The sequence below is a fragment of the Bubalus bubalis genome, chromosome 3 (genome assembly GCF_019923935.1).
Source record: "Bubalus bubalis isolate 160015118507 breed Murrah chromosome 3, NDDB_SH_1, whole genome shotgun sequence".
Taxonomy (NCBI): Eukaryota; Metazoa; Chordata; class Mammalia; order Artiodactyla; family Bovidae; genus Bubalus; species Bubalus bubalis.
Genome location: NC_059159.1, coordinates 51515864 through 51533043, shown reverse-complemented (window position 1 = coordinate 51533043; position 17180 = coordinate 51515864). Strand labels below are relative to the sequence as shown.

The window sequence follows — 17180 nt, the reverse complement described above, 5'->3', positions numbered from 1 at the left end:
GGCAGACTCGGGCGACTGGGAGCGAGGCCTAACGGCGACTGACACAGTGCGACTCCCTGCGCGACCTCCAGCTGAACCCACTATTGTACAGGGGGAAAGTGGGGGAGGAAAAAAGAGCCTCGGGAGCCCCAGTCTTCAAACACTGTCCCCCACCCCCGAGAGAGATATAGATGATTTTCACGGGAGGACCTTCAGTCTAGACTCTGCCACTCTGGTCAACAATCCTGATAGGAGAGAACGTGTTCTTTTGAGGTTCAGGAGACGGAGGGATGGAAAAGGATTCTAGGTTCGCGGTATTTGGGGGACCATGGCCAAACCCCTCCTCCGGAGGGAGAGAGGGAGCACCCGTCTTATCAGCCCCACCCAGCCAGAACCTCCGAAAGGAGATGCAATTCCACGGTGGCGCGCGCCCCAGGCGGGGAGCCGGGAGGCCAGGCGCGGAGCTGCGGACGGCGGAGAGCGGCCAGCAGAGGGAGCCCGGCCCCCGGCCCGGCGGCGGCGGCGCTGGACGCGCGCGGGAGGCTCACGGCGGCGCGGCGCCTCCCCGCCCGCCCGCAGCCCGCGCCGGCGCCGCCTGGCCTCGCGGCTCCGCTCGCCGCCCCGCCGCCCCTGGGGGAGCGCCGCCGCCGCCGCCGCCAGCCCCGGGCGCCCGCCCCGCAGTCCCGGCCTCCGGTCCCGCCTGACGCGCTCGCGGCGCCCCCTGCCCCGCGCGGCCCACAGAGCGCACTGCGCCGTTCACTTCGCATTGCAGCGTTTTATTGTTTTCTCGAGTTTTTGTCGTTTTCGTCTCGCTCCGGAGCGAAAAGTGAAAACCTGAGGTGGAGCCCGCAGGCCGGGCGAGCAAAAAACGCCCGGGAGCAGGGGCCGAGGGGCTGGCGGGGTGGGGGCTTCTCCGGGGGCCGGGGGCCCTCTCCGCAGCCAAGGACCTCCTCCCCACGCCCCAGCCCTGTACAATATAGATGCTCATGTAAAAGGAAAAAAATTATAGGCTATGAGTTAATCTCTAAATATTCTGTACACAGCAATGTACACCTTTGAATAAATTAATACCAATTTGCATATTCTGGGAACCTTAAAGCTTATTTACACAAATTACCATTTATTTCATAAATATCTTTTTTTTCCCCCGCCCCCTGGGGACTCAAGACAGAAATGCAACTCCTTCCGCTTACCCAGGGGTGGGAGGGGCGCCTGTCTGGGAGAAGAAGTGGAAGGACTAAAGGAACAGGCCCCTCTCAGCTCAAGTCTACACTGACTTCATCTTCACTGACCTCAGTTCCCCTCACCCCAGATTCTCCAGCGGTCCGGGGCTCCAGGCTAGGGGGCTTTGGGGCTTCCTCCCCTGACCCCTGCACCTTCTGGCTCCCCAGACAGCCAGCCCCTGGCTGAGCCGGGTACGAAGCCTCCCCCACAGCGCTGGAGGAACCGGGAGAGGCCCCGCCGATGACACCTTGACACCGGAGCAGACCTGGACCAAATCCAGTGGCCCCAAAGCGACTGTGTTCCGGATTCCTTGTGAGGCCCAGGGAAGTGTCCCAGGCCCCGGCTGGCCGATCAGGGTTTCATTCCGGCTGCAGCCCGCTTTCTCTCCTTTATTTAAATAAATACCCATTCTGTGCTGTACACGTCCCAAGCAGCAGGGGAGGCAACCCAGGAGGCCTGCGCGGTGGCGGCGGCGGCTGCGGCAGCGGAGCAGCAGGGCGGGCCCCCTCACTTGGGCGACTCCCTGCCGGGGGAGAGGGCTCGCTGGCTCTCCAGCCCACTCACCAGTCTCTGAATGCTCTGCAGTTCACTGGCCGCCTCTTTGGCCGCGCCGCCGGGCGACAGGGCCACGCGGGCCGGGGCCCCCACTTTGCGGAGGGCCAGCTCCGGCAGCGGGCTGGGCTCCCGGCTGTTGCCGCCGCCTGCAGCCTTGGAGCCCTCCGCTGCCAGCCCGGTGGTGAGGAGGCTAGTGCTCGGTGGGATGGAGACCGGGATCTGGTAGGGGCTGAAGCGCAGGCGGGGCCGGGCACTGCCCAGAAAGGGGCTCCGGGACAGGGAACCGGCGGCAGCCGCGGCCGCGGCCGCAGCGCTGGTGGCTGGCAGAGCCGAGGCCGCTGCCGCAGCGGCCGCCATGTAGGTGTAGGGATAGGGGAAGAGGCCTCCGAAAGTGGGCATGGGGATTCCCTGAAAGAAACAAAACAAGACAAGGGTTAGGCATCCCGCCTGGGCTGTTCCTGGGGGTGATCTGGGTGCTGGTGGCCGGGCGACAACTGCGAATCCTGGCCCTACTCTGTTCAGGAAGACGGGTGCTCACATAACCTTACTCCCCAAAGAGCTCAGGTAGTAATGAGCCATTATGCCTATGTCCAAACCCGCTTAGAGGGGAGCCCACTTAAGGTTATGATTCAGAGCGGGCCCTACCAAGCTCTGTGCCAGCTATTACTCTAGGAGTAAGGGAAGGCCATTACAGGGGGCTGACCTAGCAAAGGGCCTTGGGGGAAGAAACAGGGCCAGCCGGGGGCCAAGTGGCCAGTAGGTAACTGTGGCTGTGTTGGCAGGGAGGCGCCGCTTGCTTCCAACAGTGTCCTGCCCTGCCTTTGGATCCACAGGTGCCCCGAAGGGCTGGGGACGCATAGGACGGGAGGAGCTTTGTACACTCTCCCTCCCTCTGCCCACCTGCTCAGGGGTCTCCTGCCCGGGCCAGGAGAAGGCTCCAGATGCCAGTCTGTTCATAAACTGGCCTGAATGCAAAGAACTCCCAGTGGCTCCCTAGTGGCAGCTGAAGAAGGAATGCAGAGTCTTTGCCTGTGGAAAGCCCAGTAGCCAGGAAACCCTGCACAAAAGACCGCCTGCGGCCCAACTTTTGGATTATCTGACCTTTGAGATCATGGTTCCTTCCACGGAGTACTTGGGTATATGGGGAGGAGGGCAGGAGCTGACTGAGCTGGGCTTCCAGGGAGCCTCAGGCCTGGCTCAGGCAGGGAGAAGGAAGGGAAGTAGCTTAGTCAGAGATGACAAAATACCCTTCCTGAGAAGGTCAAGCCCTACTGAGCATTCAGACCTGGCATCTCAGAGGAAGGAGGGGGCTTCAGATCTTCAAGGTTTTGTCTCTTTCTGATGGCCATAGGAAGATCCCCTGGAGGAGGGCATGGCAACCCACTCCAGTATTCTTCCCTGGAGAATCCCCATGAACAGAGGAGCCTGACTGGCTACAGTCCATAGGGTATCATAGAGACTGAAGAGACTTAGCACGCACAGTACGATGGCCATAGGTGAGCGGTTAACCACTAGCAGTAAATCTAGTGATGCCTCCTGAGTGCTGAGTGCCTGTACCCTGGCCTTGCACCTGTTAACCAGGCTGCACTAGAAGCCCTAACTTCCCTGTGACCTCTGCGATGCCCATGCTCATCACCAGAATTTGTCTGGGGAGGAGGCATTCACATACACACAGAGTCAACCTCCAGGCAAATTAAACCTCCAGGCTCTGAACTCCACTTTCTGGAGGCTTCCTTACCAGCTCAGAGCCCCAGATACTGATGCCAGTGCCTCCAACGTTCACTCCACACACCCCTGACGCTGAGCTCTATTTGAAACTCATTTCAGAATCCCTTCCCCCACTTTAAAAATATTTGCTTCTGAACCAAAGGAGCCTTCTCAGACCTAAACTCCTATTTTCCTTCCCTTAAGATAAGATCTTAAGGGTTCAATTTGCCAGAAACCTCAGAGGGAAGAAAATGAATGTAGAGATTCCAAATCTTTCTACAGGGAATATTCCACCCAAGCAACCAAAGAGGCCACTCTCCCCTTAGGATCTTCTAATTTTGCTGCTGCCCACAGTTTCATAAGCTCTCCCCTGGGAGCTCAGAATTTCGACCTGGGCCTGAAGGACTGAGATGTGTGGCTGGGGGAGTTGGGAGACTCAGTGTTGGGGAAGGAAAAGCCCCATCCTTTGTCAGGTCGCTTCCTGAGGGTCTGAAAGGAGCCCGAGACATCTGGGAGGTGGGTCAATTTGGTGGTCAGTTATCCAGAACACACTGCAAATTCTCGTACTTTTTTTGTCCAGCCACTTTAGCCTTTTGGGGACTAATAGTAGCTCCCAAGAAAAATGTCCTGAGGCAGGCCAGGCAAGTGGACTTACAAAAGCTGGAGGCAGACCCCGTCTGACAGGGCAGAGAGTCTAATGGGTCCCAGTCTATTCTGGGTTAGAGGGAAGGAAATAGGCCCAGAGAGGGTCAGGGACTTGCCCAAGGTCACACAGGAGTCAGAAGCAATCTCCTGGCCAAATCCTGGACCTGGTCTTGGTCCCCCAGAAGCCAGGTGTGGTTCAGAGGGTCCACCGGGTCTCCCCAGGAGGGAGTCCTTGCCGGTGGAAGCCCTGAGCGCCTTCAGGCCCTATGCCTTCCACCTCTGCCCGCCTCGGATTCCCCTTCCTTCCTCATGCTGCTGCCAGCTCACAGGCCTTACCTGAGATGCCAGCATGTGCTGGGAGAGGTGGAATGGGAAGGGCCCGGCGGTGCTGGCCGCACTGCCCGCGGGACCCAGCCCGCCCGCGTCCAGCCCGGTGGCGGTCCCTGGCCCGCCGCCTCCACCACCGCCGCCGCCGCCGGCGGCCACCGAGGCTAGTAGGTGGCCCATGCCCATGGCGGAGAAGGCTCCGGGCCCCATGGCGAACTGTCCCGGGTGCAAGAAGAGCGGCTGGCCGGCCCCCAGCGGCCCGAAGAACTGCTGCCCGTGCAGGTGGCCGGAGAAGGCCAGGCCCGGCAGGTGTCCGGCGCCCAGCGGGGACGCGCTGTCCGTCTGCACCACCAGCGGCGCCAGGCCGGGCTCCTTGCCTTCGCTCGCCTCCTTGCGCCCCTCGTCCTTCCGCCGGGCTTCGGCGCGCTCCTTCTCTAGGCTCCGCAGGCCGAACGGGCCGTCCCCGCCGCTCTCGGCCGGCTCCTTGCCCCTCTCGGGGCTGCGCCGCTCCCTGGCGCGATCGGGTTCGGTCAAGCGAGGGGGGCTGCTGCTGTCCAGGGCGGGGCTGCGGCCTAGCGCCGGCCCCGCGCGTTCCTCGCCCAGCCGCTCGGGCTCCGGGTCACTGTCCGCGGCGCACGACTTCTCCTCGGCTGTGGGGAGAGAGGATGCGCGGCGTTACCGGCCCGGGGACAGACAGGCGCGAAGTCCGAGACGGAGAGACGTGCACAAGCCTGCTCTCGGGGAGGCCACGTCGGAGGAACTCCTGGAAGCTCGGGGTTGTAGGGGTCACCCCATCCAAGATCCCTTATTTACGCGGGGGGTGGGGGGGAGAGGGGGAGGAAAGTGAACCCGGCAGAGGAGGCCTTGCTGCCGCAGAGTCACACAGCGCCAGGGCCCTAGGCTCAGAGCCCAGAAGGATATGCGGGCCACCAGGGACCGCACTCAGAGGAGGCCTGGGGTAGAGGCCTGTCCCAGACTCGCCGCTGACGCTCTCCCCAGGCCTTCAGTTAGCCAGATGCTGAGCACCGAGCCAACCCAGCGCCCGGGGGACACCCTCCCCTTCTCCTCCCGGCCCCACCCTCACCTCTGGTCCGGTGCAGGCGCAGGGGACTGGGCGCCGTCCCCGGAGAGGGTGGCGGTTCCCGCGCAGGGGGAGGGTCGCAGGACGAGGCGTCCGACTCCGCGCCGTCGCGCTCCGGCTTGCAGTGCTCCTCGTACAGGCGCAACGACGGCAGCGTCAGCTGCTTCCTGGGGATGAGCCGCGGGAGCGGTGTGAGCGCAGCCCACCCTCTGGCCCCTCCACGCCCTGCTCCCCCAGGCACCCGCCTGCCGGCAGCCCCGCGCACCCTCACCTTTTCTCCCGCCGGCCGTTCCCGGTGTCCCGGAAGCCCTTGGCAAACGGGTTGTTGTCAATCTTAAGCTGCGTGATCTGCGGGGACCAAGGGGGCGGTGCCAGGTCAGGCTGCGGGCTCGTCTAGCCTGGCCCGGGGCACCTGGAGGTCAGAGGCTGCTCGCCCCAGAGGAGAGCCCCCGGGGAGGGTACCCTGGGTACCCGCCCACCTGGGCTGGGCCGCTCCAAGCCACAAGGCAAGGTGAGGTCGGCGGGCGGACCTCGAAGAAAGCGACCTCCAAAAACTATATTCGAGGTATAATCCCTCGACTTGCACACACAAGCCCAAAGCTGTGCACCCCTAGTGGAAATCTGTCCAAGCGAGCATGCAGGCCCACCTGGCCATTCGAGTTAAGGGAACCCGGCACCTGAGCAGGAGCACACCCAGGTCAGCAGACACACACGTCGACAATCACAGGCACGGTCCCCGCACATGCAAGTACACACATGTAAAACAAGTGCCCAGGGAATCAAACGAATTCACACGCCTCCACACGGATTCAAGGCACTTCAAATGGTGCACGCATATACCGGCCCAGGACAGATCGATTCACAATGACAGAAAAAAAAAAAAAAAAAATACGGCCGGCAGGACACTCAGACACTGTCCTTCAACCCAGAGTGGTGCACACAGACTTGGGCCTTAGCAGGGGGATTGCCTTGCCCCTCTACAGAGAGGGTGTAGAAAGATAGCAGCCAGGAAAAGCCCTTTCCCTTGAAGGAAAAGTCTCCAAGCACATCCCAAGGGGTCCCAGGCCTGAACTGACCCAGAGAGGGATGGGGGCGGGAGGGATGGTGGCTGTCACCTGTCCCCCCCGACCACCTCTGGCTCGCCCAGGAGAGGGAAAACTAGGCCCTGGGTTCCCAGCAGCCGGAAAGCCTGGGCAGATTGCCTCGGGCGCCCTCTTTTCATTTAAATTCCCATCCCTGAGCCAAGAAATAAACGAATAAAATGTAAAAATGTCAGCGCGGGCCCGGAGTCTCTGCTAATTGCTAAGTAAACATCCCCACCCCAAGGAGCGCCCAGCTGTTCGCGCGCCCGGGGGAGCGTGTGCGTACGTGTCGCGGGCCTACGAGAAAGAGCCCGGGGGGTTTCGCTGGGTGCTGCGCTTACAGAGACTGGGGGCCCGGGAGCCGACCGTGAGGGTGCCGGCGAGGGGGGGGGGGGGGGGGGGCGGACGTGCAGGGGGCCGCGGGCGGGTGTGAGTGGATGGTCGGAGGCCGCCCGACCCGCGCACCTTGTCGTTCTGGTAGGCGGTGACCGCGATGAAGTCGGTCTCGGGGAACACGTAGGTGCGGAACGTGCTGTAGGGCAGCTTCAGGATGTCGTTGGCTCGCACGATGTGGAAGCGCGGTTGGTACTTGTGCATGGAGTTCAAGATGGTCTGCAGGGAGGGCGAGGGTCAGCCGACAGCCCTCAGCCTGCCTCCCGAGCCTATTCTCTGGGGACCGGACCTCCTGCGATTTTTCTCTCTCACGTTCTGTCTTTCCCACCTCACCCCCAAACCTTCCCCCCTTTTCTGCTGTCTTCTCTGCTCCTTACCTCCCCATATTAATTTTTCTTCCACCCGCCTCGATTTTCTTTATCACAGTTTCTCTTTTCATTAAAAAAAAAAATGACCCCAGCTGGAAACCGAAATAAAACAAAACTCGCTACCATTCCACTCTTAACTTCTCTTCCTCTTCATGGCTAAGCCCCTAGTAAACCCAGGCAGAGAAGACTGGGGCCTTTGTGGCCTCACCGACCTGCCCTACCTCCGGATGGGGTAGTCCCTTTAGCCCCGTGAACTGCCCCTTTCCATTCACTGGGGCCCTGGCTCAGGCAGAAGCGGTGAGAACCCCAAAATCCCTTCTCCCAGGTCAGGCATCTGCCTGAAGGAGGAGGGAAAGGTAAGGAGAGGAGTTGTTTGACCTTTTAAATCTCCTCCTTTGGGGATGGGGATGGAAATCGGGTCTTGGGGAAGGGTGAGAACCAACTGAGCTCCTGGGCCAGTCTTCCAAGCTCAGACCCCAAAGACCACTGGCTCCACAACCCGTCCCAGCTGCACCTGCCTCCTGCTCGACTCCAGAAGGGAGTTTGGAAGGCCTGAGATTTTGAGAGTTTGGGAAGTGAAATTGTGAGCAGCCTGGAGCTTAGTGGCCGCGAACCCCAACATTCCCCAGGCTTGCAGAGCAGAGCCTCTGCTCCCAGGCCCAGCCGGCAAAGGCCACAGGGCAGTGATCTGGGCAGGGGCACTCTGGGGGTTCTGCGAGCACTCCCTTCTGGGGAACCGGGGGTCTCCTCTCCTCCCCACCACCCCCTGTGGTGCACTTGCAGTCTTCGACCCCCATCAGCACTTGGCCTGCACTCACGAAGCCGTGCTTGTCCGAGATGTTGTTGGTCAGCTTCAGCTTGTGGAAGGCCACCGGCTTGGCCATCCACTGCTCCCCCGTGGCCGGGCTGTCCGGGTGGATGTACATCCGTTTGGGCATCTCGGGGTCGGCCTTGCCTGCCACCATCCAGCGCGAGTTATGGAATTTATACCGGCAGTCATCAGCGGCCACAATGTCCATCAGCAGGATGTATTTGGCCTTCTTGTCCAGGCCGCTGACTCGCACCTTGAAGGGAGGAAACATCCTCCTGCGAGAAAGTGAAAGAGGGAGAGGTCAGGGAAGCCAGTGGATCTCGAGGACCCCGCTCCCCCAACCTTAAGCTTCGCCACACATGCTCCTCTGTTGCCCTTGCTCTTCCCTCTTAGGAAGGTCTGGGAGATCCCACCTGTGGTGGTTATTCCTAGGAGATCCCATTTCTGCCTGTCAAGACCCTCTCCTGTTATGAGGCTTGCCCTCAGCTCTATGCTCAGATCTAGTGACCCCTTTTTTCTCCCTCATCTGAGATGAAAGCCGAGCTCCAAGAAAGAAATCCAAGGCCCTTACAAATATACCCGCTTCTCATGAACTTCCCTGAAATTCGTTCGTGGGAATATATCCACTTAGGGCTGAAGCTCTCAGAAGTGCAGTCGGATGTTTGTTTGGGGGAAGGAACTGGGTTACAGCAGCAGAACAAGGACCCTGACCCTGAAGTTCGGGCGAAGAGGGTGAGTGAGCCGAGGCCTGGATTCTCCGCGTCCGAGCCAGAAGCTTGAGCGGTTGGCGATTGTAGCTTTTCTTCCGGCTTCGGGCCCTAGGGAGCCGTGTGCCTCCGGAGCTCCTGGTTCCTCGGCCCGGACAAGGCTCACAGGCCGGGTCAGGCTGCGGCTGGGCCGGCTCGCGGCGGAGAAGGGCCGCGACCGGCGGGAACCGGAGGGCCGTGCTGGGCCTAGCGGGGGTGAGAGTCTCATTCCGGGCTCCGGAGTAGGAGGAGAGCGCGGGAGACGTCGCATCTTCGCGGAGCACCGAGCCAGACTCGCCTCGGAAGCAGGAGAGAGGGGTCTCGGAGCTGAGGAGTTGCGGCCGAGACCGCTGAGACCCTCCAGGGCCGAGCTGCGAGGCCTCCTCGGCTTTGGAACTCTGAGCGCTGGGGGACTGTTCTGCAGGAGCACGTTTTCGTTTTCATTTGGGAGACTTCGATGCTTCGGTTTTTTTTTTTTTTTTAAAGAAAAATTCGTTCGGTGCCAAATGAGAAAAGTCAACTCGATCGTCTGTGCATGGCTCGGGGGCCGGAGCTGGGACCTGGGAGCCGCGGGCTGTGGGCTCGGCGCTGGTCGGTGCTGTCGGGTGCCCCTCCCGCCCACCCGCGCCCCCTTCGGCCAGCCGGCCGCCCTACCTCCCGGACTTGGTGATGACCATCTCGGTGCCCAGCTTGTGGAACTGGTCCCACAGCTCCTTGGCCTCCAGCGTCACCTTGGGGTCGTCCTCCACCTCGTCCTCGGGCTCCAAGCTCTTAAGCGAGCGCAGATGAGCGCCGGGCGGATGCGGGCCGAGTGCCGAGACGTGCAGCCCCGCCTCGGCCGCCGCCGCCGCCGCAGCCGCCGCCGCCGCCGCCCCCGCCAAGCCCGGGTCGGGCAGCGGCTTGGCCAGAGCGCCGGGCGGCAGCGCGAGAGCCGGGAAGAAGGAGGGCTGCGCCGCCGCCAGGAAGGCGGACATGGGGAAGTCGGCCGGCCGTGGCGCGTGGAACGGGTGGTAAGCCATGGCGCTGGCCGCCAGCGCCGGCTCTCTCATCGGGACATCCGGCCCAGGCGCCCGGGGGCCAGGGCCGGGGGCGCGCGGCTCGGACCCCCGGCCCGGGCGGCGGCGCGCACGGAGGAAGGGCGACCCGAGTGACAAGCGCGGTGGCGGCTCCTCCCGGTTCCCCGTCCGGCGCACGGCGAGGGACGCGGGGCGCTGGGCGCGGGGGCGGCGGGGGCTCTGCGCGGGGCTGGGCTGGGCTGGGCCGCTCCGGCGCCGGGGACCACGCGCGACTGGTTAGATCTTGTCGTGATCTCTGGAAAACTGTGACTATCTCACATGTCCTGCCCTGCTCGGATCCCCTGCGCTAACGAGCCAGGCCCCCCTTGATTGCTGATTTTACGCTTTTTGGACCAATTGTGGGTCTCCGGGGGCGGGGTTTTGACAGCTCAGGCCAAGCTCAGAGCGGGAGGGGGGGCCCGGGGAGAAGGTGTCGGAAGCCTCAGCAGTAAGAAAACATGTCAACAGAATAAAATATTAACCAATGACGGGCCAGCGGGCCCCGAGACCCCTCCCACTGCCCTGGCCCCCACCCCACCGCCAGCGCCCACGGCTGCCTGCGCCCGGACGGGAAAGCGCGGCGGGCCGACCCGACCCGCCGAAAGGGCCTGAGGCGGGGGGCGCTCGGGCGCCAGGGCCCGCGGGGAAGGACCCCCAGCCCCAAGCCGCCCCAAGTACAAAGCATTGACATGGCCCCGCGAGGAGAGGGGGCGCCCTCCTTCTCCCACGCCCGGCGGCCCCGCAGCCCCGGCCCGCGCCCCGGCTTGGCCTCCGACCCCGCTCCCGGCCGCGGCGCCGCCCGGGCCCCTCCACTCCGAAGGGAGGCAGCGGGTGCTGGAAGGAGAGGCCGGTGGGCGGGCGAGGCGGGAGGTGCCGGCTGCCGAGGTCCCGGAGCGGAACCCAGGTGGCGGGAGCCGGTGAGTGCGGCGGTGGCAGAGCCCTGGTGGGGCCGGCGGGGGCGGGAGGCGGACGCGGCCTTTCCTCGGGGAACTCGGGGACCCCCCTAGCCCGCGCCGACCCCCTCACAGGAAGCCCCTGGAAGAACCAGGAGTTCCGGGAAAGCCCTTGGACTCAGCCCAGTATCCGTTTGCGTCCCCGAGCTAGTCGGAGCTCTCCCAGGAGAGCCGGTCCTCTGGACCGGGAAGGTGTGAGCGCACCTTCCGCCGGGCACCGGGCGGCAAGACGCCGGCGGATCCAGCCCCCAGGTTCTTGACCCAACGAATTTTCGTCGCATCCGGTACCAGAGACACAAGCATGCCCCATCCTCAACACCGGCATCCTCTCTAGGCCACTTTCCTGGAATTGGTTCCCAGCTCTCGAAAGCTCACGTCTCCCAGGTTCCGTGGTGCCGACTAGCTAGTGTGGGGGTCTGAGTGTCTGTGCGCACCTGCAGTTGAACCTCCCTCCCCCCGCCCCGCAGCCAGACTTCGTTCTCCCGCAGGACCAGGGTTTTCTCCCGCCCTCAGTGTGTGTGTGTGTGTGTGTGTGTGTGTGTGTGTGTCTCGCGCCCACGGTGGAAGTTCCCTCTGTGCTCAGCGGGAGTCGAACTTAAGGCGGGCAGCCACACACCTGCCTCGGATCAGTCTCGAGCCCTGACACTGCCTGATTCCTGGCGGTCGGAGGGCCAGACGGACCACGCACTGGACACGGGTGGCACTCCTGCCCGCACGCCCGATTCCAATGCGAGTTAGTTCGGCCGGCGCGGACTCTGTCCCGGCGTGATGGGCGCGCACAGCCCACACCCACAGTGTCCATGCGCTGCGCACACCAGTCGCAGGGAATCTTTATGCTGCACACGCAGACCTGGCGTGTAAAGTCTGATCACCCCGGGCAGTGCAGTTTGGGGACCGGCCGGAGTGGTTTGGCCTCCTCGACCTTTTTTCTACTTTCCTGAGCCGACCCCAGAGATCTTGCTACATCCCTATACAGCGCGCCACAGGACGCCGCCCCCAGAGGGTTTTCCTTCCCGACCTCACTCTACACTGGGTCGCTCCTCTCTTAGTGCCTCCTCTCTGTCTAGAACGAATCTTTGACTCTGCGCCGCGCAGTCTATGCAGCCGGAGCCAGATACATTGCTGCTTTGCCCCGGCAAAGTCCTGCCGGCTCCATCTTAGGCGAGATGTTGCCCCTGGGGAGGGACGTGTGTGGATAGGATTGCGCAGCTGGTGGGGTGACCAGATAACAGCCAGCGTTCCGTAGCCAGAAATCCGGGCTCTGGCCTGGGAATCCGCGCATGCATTTGCAAAGTCGTGTGTGTACGCGTACTTTCAAACTTAAGAATGGCGTGGAGAACACCTAAGTGTGTGCAATTTGAACATTTTCCTGGGGAAGGTCTGTACCTGGTAAAGGGGTCCAAGACCCAGAGAATTTGAAACACGCTGGCCCAGGTTGTTTGCCTAAGAAACCGCGCGGCGACGGTGCAGCGGCTGCCTTTGGGGGACCACGATCCCACCTGGCCACAGCCACTGGGCCACGGACTTGCCCTCTGGCGGCCGCGGGCTCTTTCTCGGCCCGGACCCCATCAGCTGCCCTGCCCCGCCATCCCGCAACCAACACGAGGTCCCGCTACAGCCACTCTTTAATAGTCTGAATTTTCGTCCCCATTCCCCCCACCGCACCCAACACCTCCCGCCAAACTCTCCAGCGAGGAATATCCTTGGCTCAACGAAAACCCGCGAAGCGGAGGCCCAGGCAGCCCTGGAGCTGCGCCGTGCGGCGTTCAGCTCTCGCTCGGCCCCTCCCCCGCTGGGTCTCCCCTCCCCTTCCCCTTCCCGGGAACAGGCGCCTCCGGGGGGTCCCCAGGGCTGAGAGTGCGTGTCTCTTTAAGAGGCCCCGGGGGGCGCCTCGCGAGCCGCCCGGGGCTGGAGGGGGAGGGCGCGGGAGGGAGCGGCTGGCGCCAGGCGGCCGAGGCTCCACAACAAAGCTCCGGCCCCTGTCACTTCGCATCGGTCGAGCCCCGCAGACGGGCGGGGGACGCGCGCTCGGCCGCGCCCCCACCCCCTCCCCGGCCGTCCAGGGCCCGGGCGTCGGGCGGGCGCGGGCCTCTGGCCTCTGGCCTCCGGCCTCCGGAGCGTTGCACGCGCTCCGGACGCTCTGCGCCTCCCGCAACCCGGAAACCCGGCGGGGGCGGCCTGGGCCGGGTGTGGCCGCGGCCCTGAGCCTGGGCGGGCTGCCGTCGGTCCCTGGCCCCTAACCTTCCGTGGGGTCAGGGCGTCTTCCCGGGGTTGGTCCCGCCGGTGTCTCGGGCTGTGTCCCTGGGCGGGGATCCGCCTGGAGTGATGGCCTGGGGGGCACGGGCCTGTGGCAGAGGGGACACGCGTCCCCGCGGGTAGCGGGGCGCTGGCCTGAGGCGGGTACCAAGTGCGCGGTGGTTTAGGAGTGTGCCCGGGCTGAGCGCGGGTGACGCACGGGGCCCTGCGCCTGTGACCAGCAGCGGAGGTGCCGCGGGGCGCGTGCATCCTCGCCTTGGCTTGTTGTGTGCGCAGGAAGGAGGGAAGAGAAGGGCAGCATTGCCTCCCATCCCCGTCTCCTCGACCGGACCCGCGCCTTCCGGAGCCTTGGCGCCAGCCAGCCCCGTTCAGTGGCCGGGCCCGGCTCCCCCGCAGTCCCGGGTCTGCCCAGGCTGGGGGCCGCGGCCTCAATGACCCCGGCCCGCAGCGGCCCGGCCTGTCCCGTCCACTTAGACAAATTGCGGCTGACAGGCGCGCAGTCTCTCTGGAGTCGCCGCCCGCCCGTCGCCTCCCTCCCGACCCAATTACCGCGCGCAGGGTCGGGCCAAGTGGCTGGGACCGGGCGGAGGGCGCGGGAGGCGCGACCTGTTCTCCGCCGGTCTTGCGCGAGGCCTGGCGGCCGGGCCCCTTCTTCCGGTCAGGTTCTGGGGATGCCCGGTAGCAGCACGGCCCCTGGGGTCCTGTCCCCGGGCTTCCAGGCTGGCGGGAGGCCCGGGCTGACAGCCCCGGCCCTCGAGGGTGGTCGCTCCGCACTTTCGAGGGCAAGCAAGGTCGCAGGGCCCCAACACCCAGGACGCGTCCCTGCCGGACTTTGGGCGACTTCCCCAGAGTTTGGGGGACTCCATCATTCCGGGAGCTCCCGGGACTATTCTGTGCGCTGGGGTCGAGGTCCCGGGGTCGCAGCGGTCCGCTTGGGACGCAGGGGTCGGTAAAAGTGAGGTGGACCTGCACAGGTGTGAGTTCTCAGGTGTGGGTGCCTGGGATCGTGGCAGAGTGAACAGGCCACGCTGCTCTGTGGCTTGAGGGGGCAAAGCACAGGAAGGACCCCCGTGCCCGCCCCCTCCGCCCCCCCCCCCCCCACGACCAGCCCACCTGCGAGAGAGGGGCGGGGCTGGCCTGAGCGCTCTCACCAGGTTTTCCATTCGCTTTCTGCAGAGACGCTTTGCCGGATTCCCTGGAGCAGCTTCGAGGGCAGTTCGTGACAATCGGGTTCCAGCGTCGCCTCACCCGCCCTTCCGTCTCCCTTCCAAAGAGCTACCTGGCCTGTCCCATTAGCCTCTAGGCGTCCAACCAATCTTTTGCTTTTTTGACCTGCAGCTTCCTCTTGGATCTTGGACCTTGTTGCTTGTCTCTGCTGGGTATGTTCCTGTCCCCCCATTTTGCAGATGAGCCTAGAGGGGCAGTCATTTACTGGGGGCCACACAGCTACTGGTGGCAGAGCTGAGATGGGACCCATGGACCTTAAAAGAGAGCAAGGCCACTTCCTTAGCAAGTTAGTGATGTTGTTGCTGGCCCACTACCTACACCTGCACGGGCAGCCAGGCAATACTGAGACCCCTGGGCCCCAACCCTCAGGCTGGGCTCTGGGTTCTTCGAATCCAAGATAGTCCCAGATGTTCTTCCCTTTTGCCCCTAGAGTTTCCAGCTCTAGGTCTGCCGGAGGGGGCTACTTTCTCAGTGACACAGGGACTTCGAAGCAGCTTCAAAGCCAGCCAGAGGCCAGGGCTGGATGCTCTTAGGGGTAGGGAATTGGGGAGACAGAGCCAGAGTCTTGGACTGTGTGGGGGCCCAGGACAGGGAGGTCGATGCAGAACAGAGCCCCCTAAGGGAACTGGCCAGGATACGTGAGGCCGCAGGGAGCAGACAGGGGTCAGCAGATTAGCTGTGTGACTTCTTAACCTGGGACAAGGGCTCAGGCTTCTCATCTGCCAAAATGAGGACCGAATAGCTCTCTGGGGGTGTCTTCCAGTTTAGAGATTCTCTGATCTGTGAAAATCAGAAAAATCAGCAGCGAGCAACCATTTCCAATCTCGGGCTGGCAGCTGCCTGCTCTGGCCTCGGCTTGCTTGCAGAGGAGTTGACACTAGTGTTGGACACAGGTTGGTGCCCCTGAATTTACCGTGGGGCCACTGGGCCATGGCTCTAGTCAATCCCAGACAGTGCCCTGCCTCCTTGAGCTGCCACCCCAGTTCCCATCAGCCTCTGCGCAAACCATGAAGGTATTTTTTCCCCTCCATCAAATTGGGAGAAAGTCCATAGTAATTTGCCTGTTGAGCGGGTAGCACTGTAAGAACCAGGGAGGTCACATGGCTTCCTCAAGGTCACCTGGTCAGGCCATAATTAGATTCATGTTCTCCTAGGTGATGCCATCCTGTGGGGGGCGGTGGGGGGGGGGCTGCTGGAGGTGAGGCAGAGATTGCCCTGGGAGTTATCTCTAGAGGACAGGAGGCTGGCTGCTCCAGGGCCAGTGGGCAGTAAGGCCCCCCACCCTGGGGCCCAGTCTCACTTCCAGCTGATTACAGGCTGTGGCAGGGTCTATAACCTCTCCAATTAGCCGGAGGCCAGACCCAAGGCCTCTCTGATAACCCCAGCTCCAGTGGCAGCCGCCATGGGGCCAGCTTATCTGGCCTCTCTTATCCTCCCCCTTCCCCCACATACTCCAAGAGTTGCCCTGGCTGCGAGCAGATGAATAACCAGATTGTCCTGCAAGCTCAGCCAGCAAGTCCAGCCCTACACCCACCACTTTCCCTGACCGAGGGAGGCCACAGCTGTTTTTTGCACCCCCTGGAGGGAACGGGCTGAGCCAGGGAGGACTCCTGACTCTAGGCTGTCAGTCAGTCCCTGAGTGGTTGGGGAGCACTCCTGGCTCTTCATCTTTGCCCCAGCGTCTGTGTGCCTGAGGGTGGGTGAGAGAGCTGGATCCTGCCTGGAGCTCTGGACGCGTCCCCAAGGAGCCAGCCAGTAGGCACAGGCAGGCTGGGGGCACCCCTCTCTCTCCCGGCCCCCTTTTGACTGAAACAGGGCTCTGGAGGGGTGGGGCTGTGCCTGGCGTATCAGTGTATCCAACTGAGCCAGAAAGGGGGAAAGCTGCTGGTCGCTGTCAGCCCCCGCCGGCTGGGCCTCCTTCTGTCCCGGCATGTGATCCTCGGCCCGTGGGTCCCTGGGCAGGAGGGACTGGCTTCAGCCACCCTCTGCAGGGCCGGCCACTCAGCCTTCGGAGCGGAGCGTGGTTCGGGTCCTGTCTTCCCCCAGCATGCCCAACTGGCTGGGCACTGAAGATTAAATCTGTCCTCAGGTGCCAGGGCTGGATGGGGTGCATATGAGCAGGGCCGGGGCCCTGGGGCTGCCCTGCTCTGGCTGGACAGCTGGAAGGCAAGGCCTGCCTGTTTGTGAACACGTCTTTTGTGGCTGTTACATTAAACTTCACCCCAAAGTACGCCTGGCTCAGTGGTTTCCTTCAGTCCCCCCAGGCCTCTCCAGGGTCTCTGGGGGGGCAGGATGGGGACTCGCACCCATTTCCTTCCCGCTCAGCACCCCCTCTTCACTCCGCCCCTGCCTGTCACCTTAGGTCCAGAACTGGGAGTGGGGAGGGGACCGCATCCAGAACCTGTCATCCAAGGTTCTGACCATCCTTCACCTTCTGAGTTTGCAAAGAGAGGTACGGGACTTCCCTGATGGTCCAGAAGACTCCCAGCTTCCAATGCCAGGGGTGTGGGTTTGATCCCTGGTTGGGGAACTCAGATCTCACAAGCCTCGGGGCGCAGCCAAAGAAAAATTTAAAAATTAAGAAAAAAAGAGATATATGCCTTAAAAAAGAGAGAGGTAATGACAGGGAGCCTGTCCCAAAGAGAAGGCCATAGTCTTCATCAGGCTCCTTACCACGGCAACCCAGCAGCACATTCCAAGGACCTGACCGCCACAGCCAGGGAGGCCTGGGGTGCCCTCCAAAACCCAATGGCTCCAGTGACAGGCAAGAA

At 63.0% G+C, this 17180-nt stretch overlaps 1 protein-coding gene across 2 annotated transcripts; it reads right to left on the bottom strand.

Moving 5' to 3' along the window:
* Nucleotides 1-734: 734 nt before the first annotated feature.
* TBX2 (T-box transcription factor 2) lies at nt 735-10290 on the bottom strand. 2 transcript variants are annotated; one of them, XM_025279005.3, is made up of 7 exons: nt 9573-10290; nt 8180-8447; nt 7066-7212; nt 5790-5866; nt 5522-5685; nt 4447-5087; nt 735-2166 (listed from the first exon to the last, which is right to left on the bottom strand). In XM_025279005.3, exons 1-7 carry the CDS (start codon nt 9965-9967, stop codon nt 1711-1713), a joined length of 2148 nt encoding a protein of 715 aa, XP_025134790.1. In that variant the 5' UTR covers nt 9968-10290; the 3' UTR covers nt 735-1710. The 2 variants fall into 2 exon arrangements, with proteins under 2 accessions (XP_025134790.1, XP_044795536.2); XM_044939601.2 differs by lacking the exon at nt 9573-10290 and adding an exon at nt 8884-9511.
* Between the last annotated feature and the right edge of the window lie 6890 nt (nt 10291-17180).

Coding starts and splice junctions, on each gene's coding strand:
- TBX2 (XM_025279005.3), bottom strand. CDS start 9,967: ATGAGAGAGCCGGCGCTGGCGGCCAGCGCCATGGCTTACCACCCGTTC. Junction 7,213..8,179: donor TCTCGGACAAGCACGGCTTC/GTGAGTGCAGGC, acceptor CCCTCCCTGCAG/ACCATCTTGAACTCCATGCA. Junction 2,167..4,446: donor AGCACATGCTGGCATCTCAG/GTAAGGCCTGTG, acceptor TGTTTCTTTCAG/GGAATCCCCATGCCCACTTT.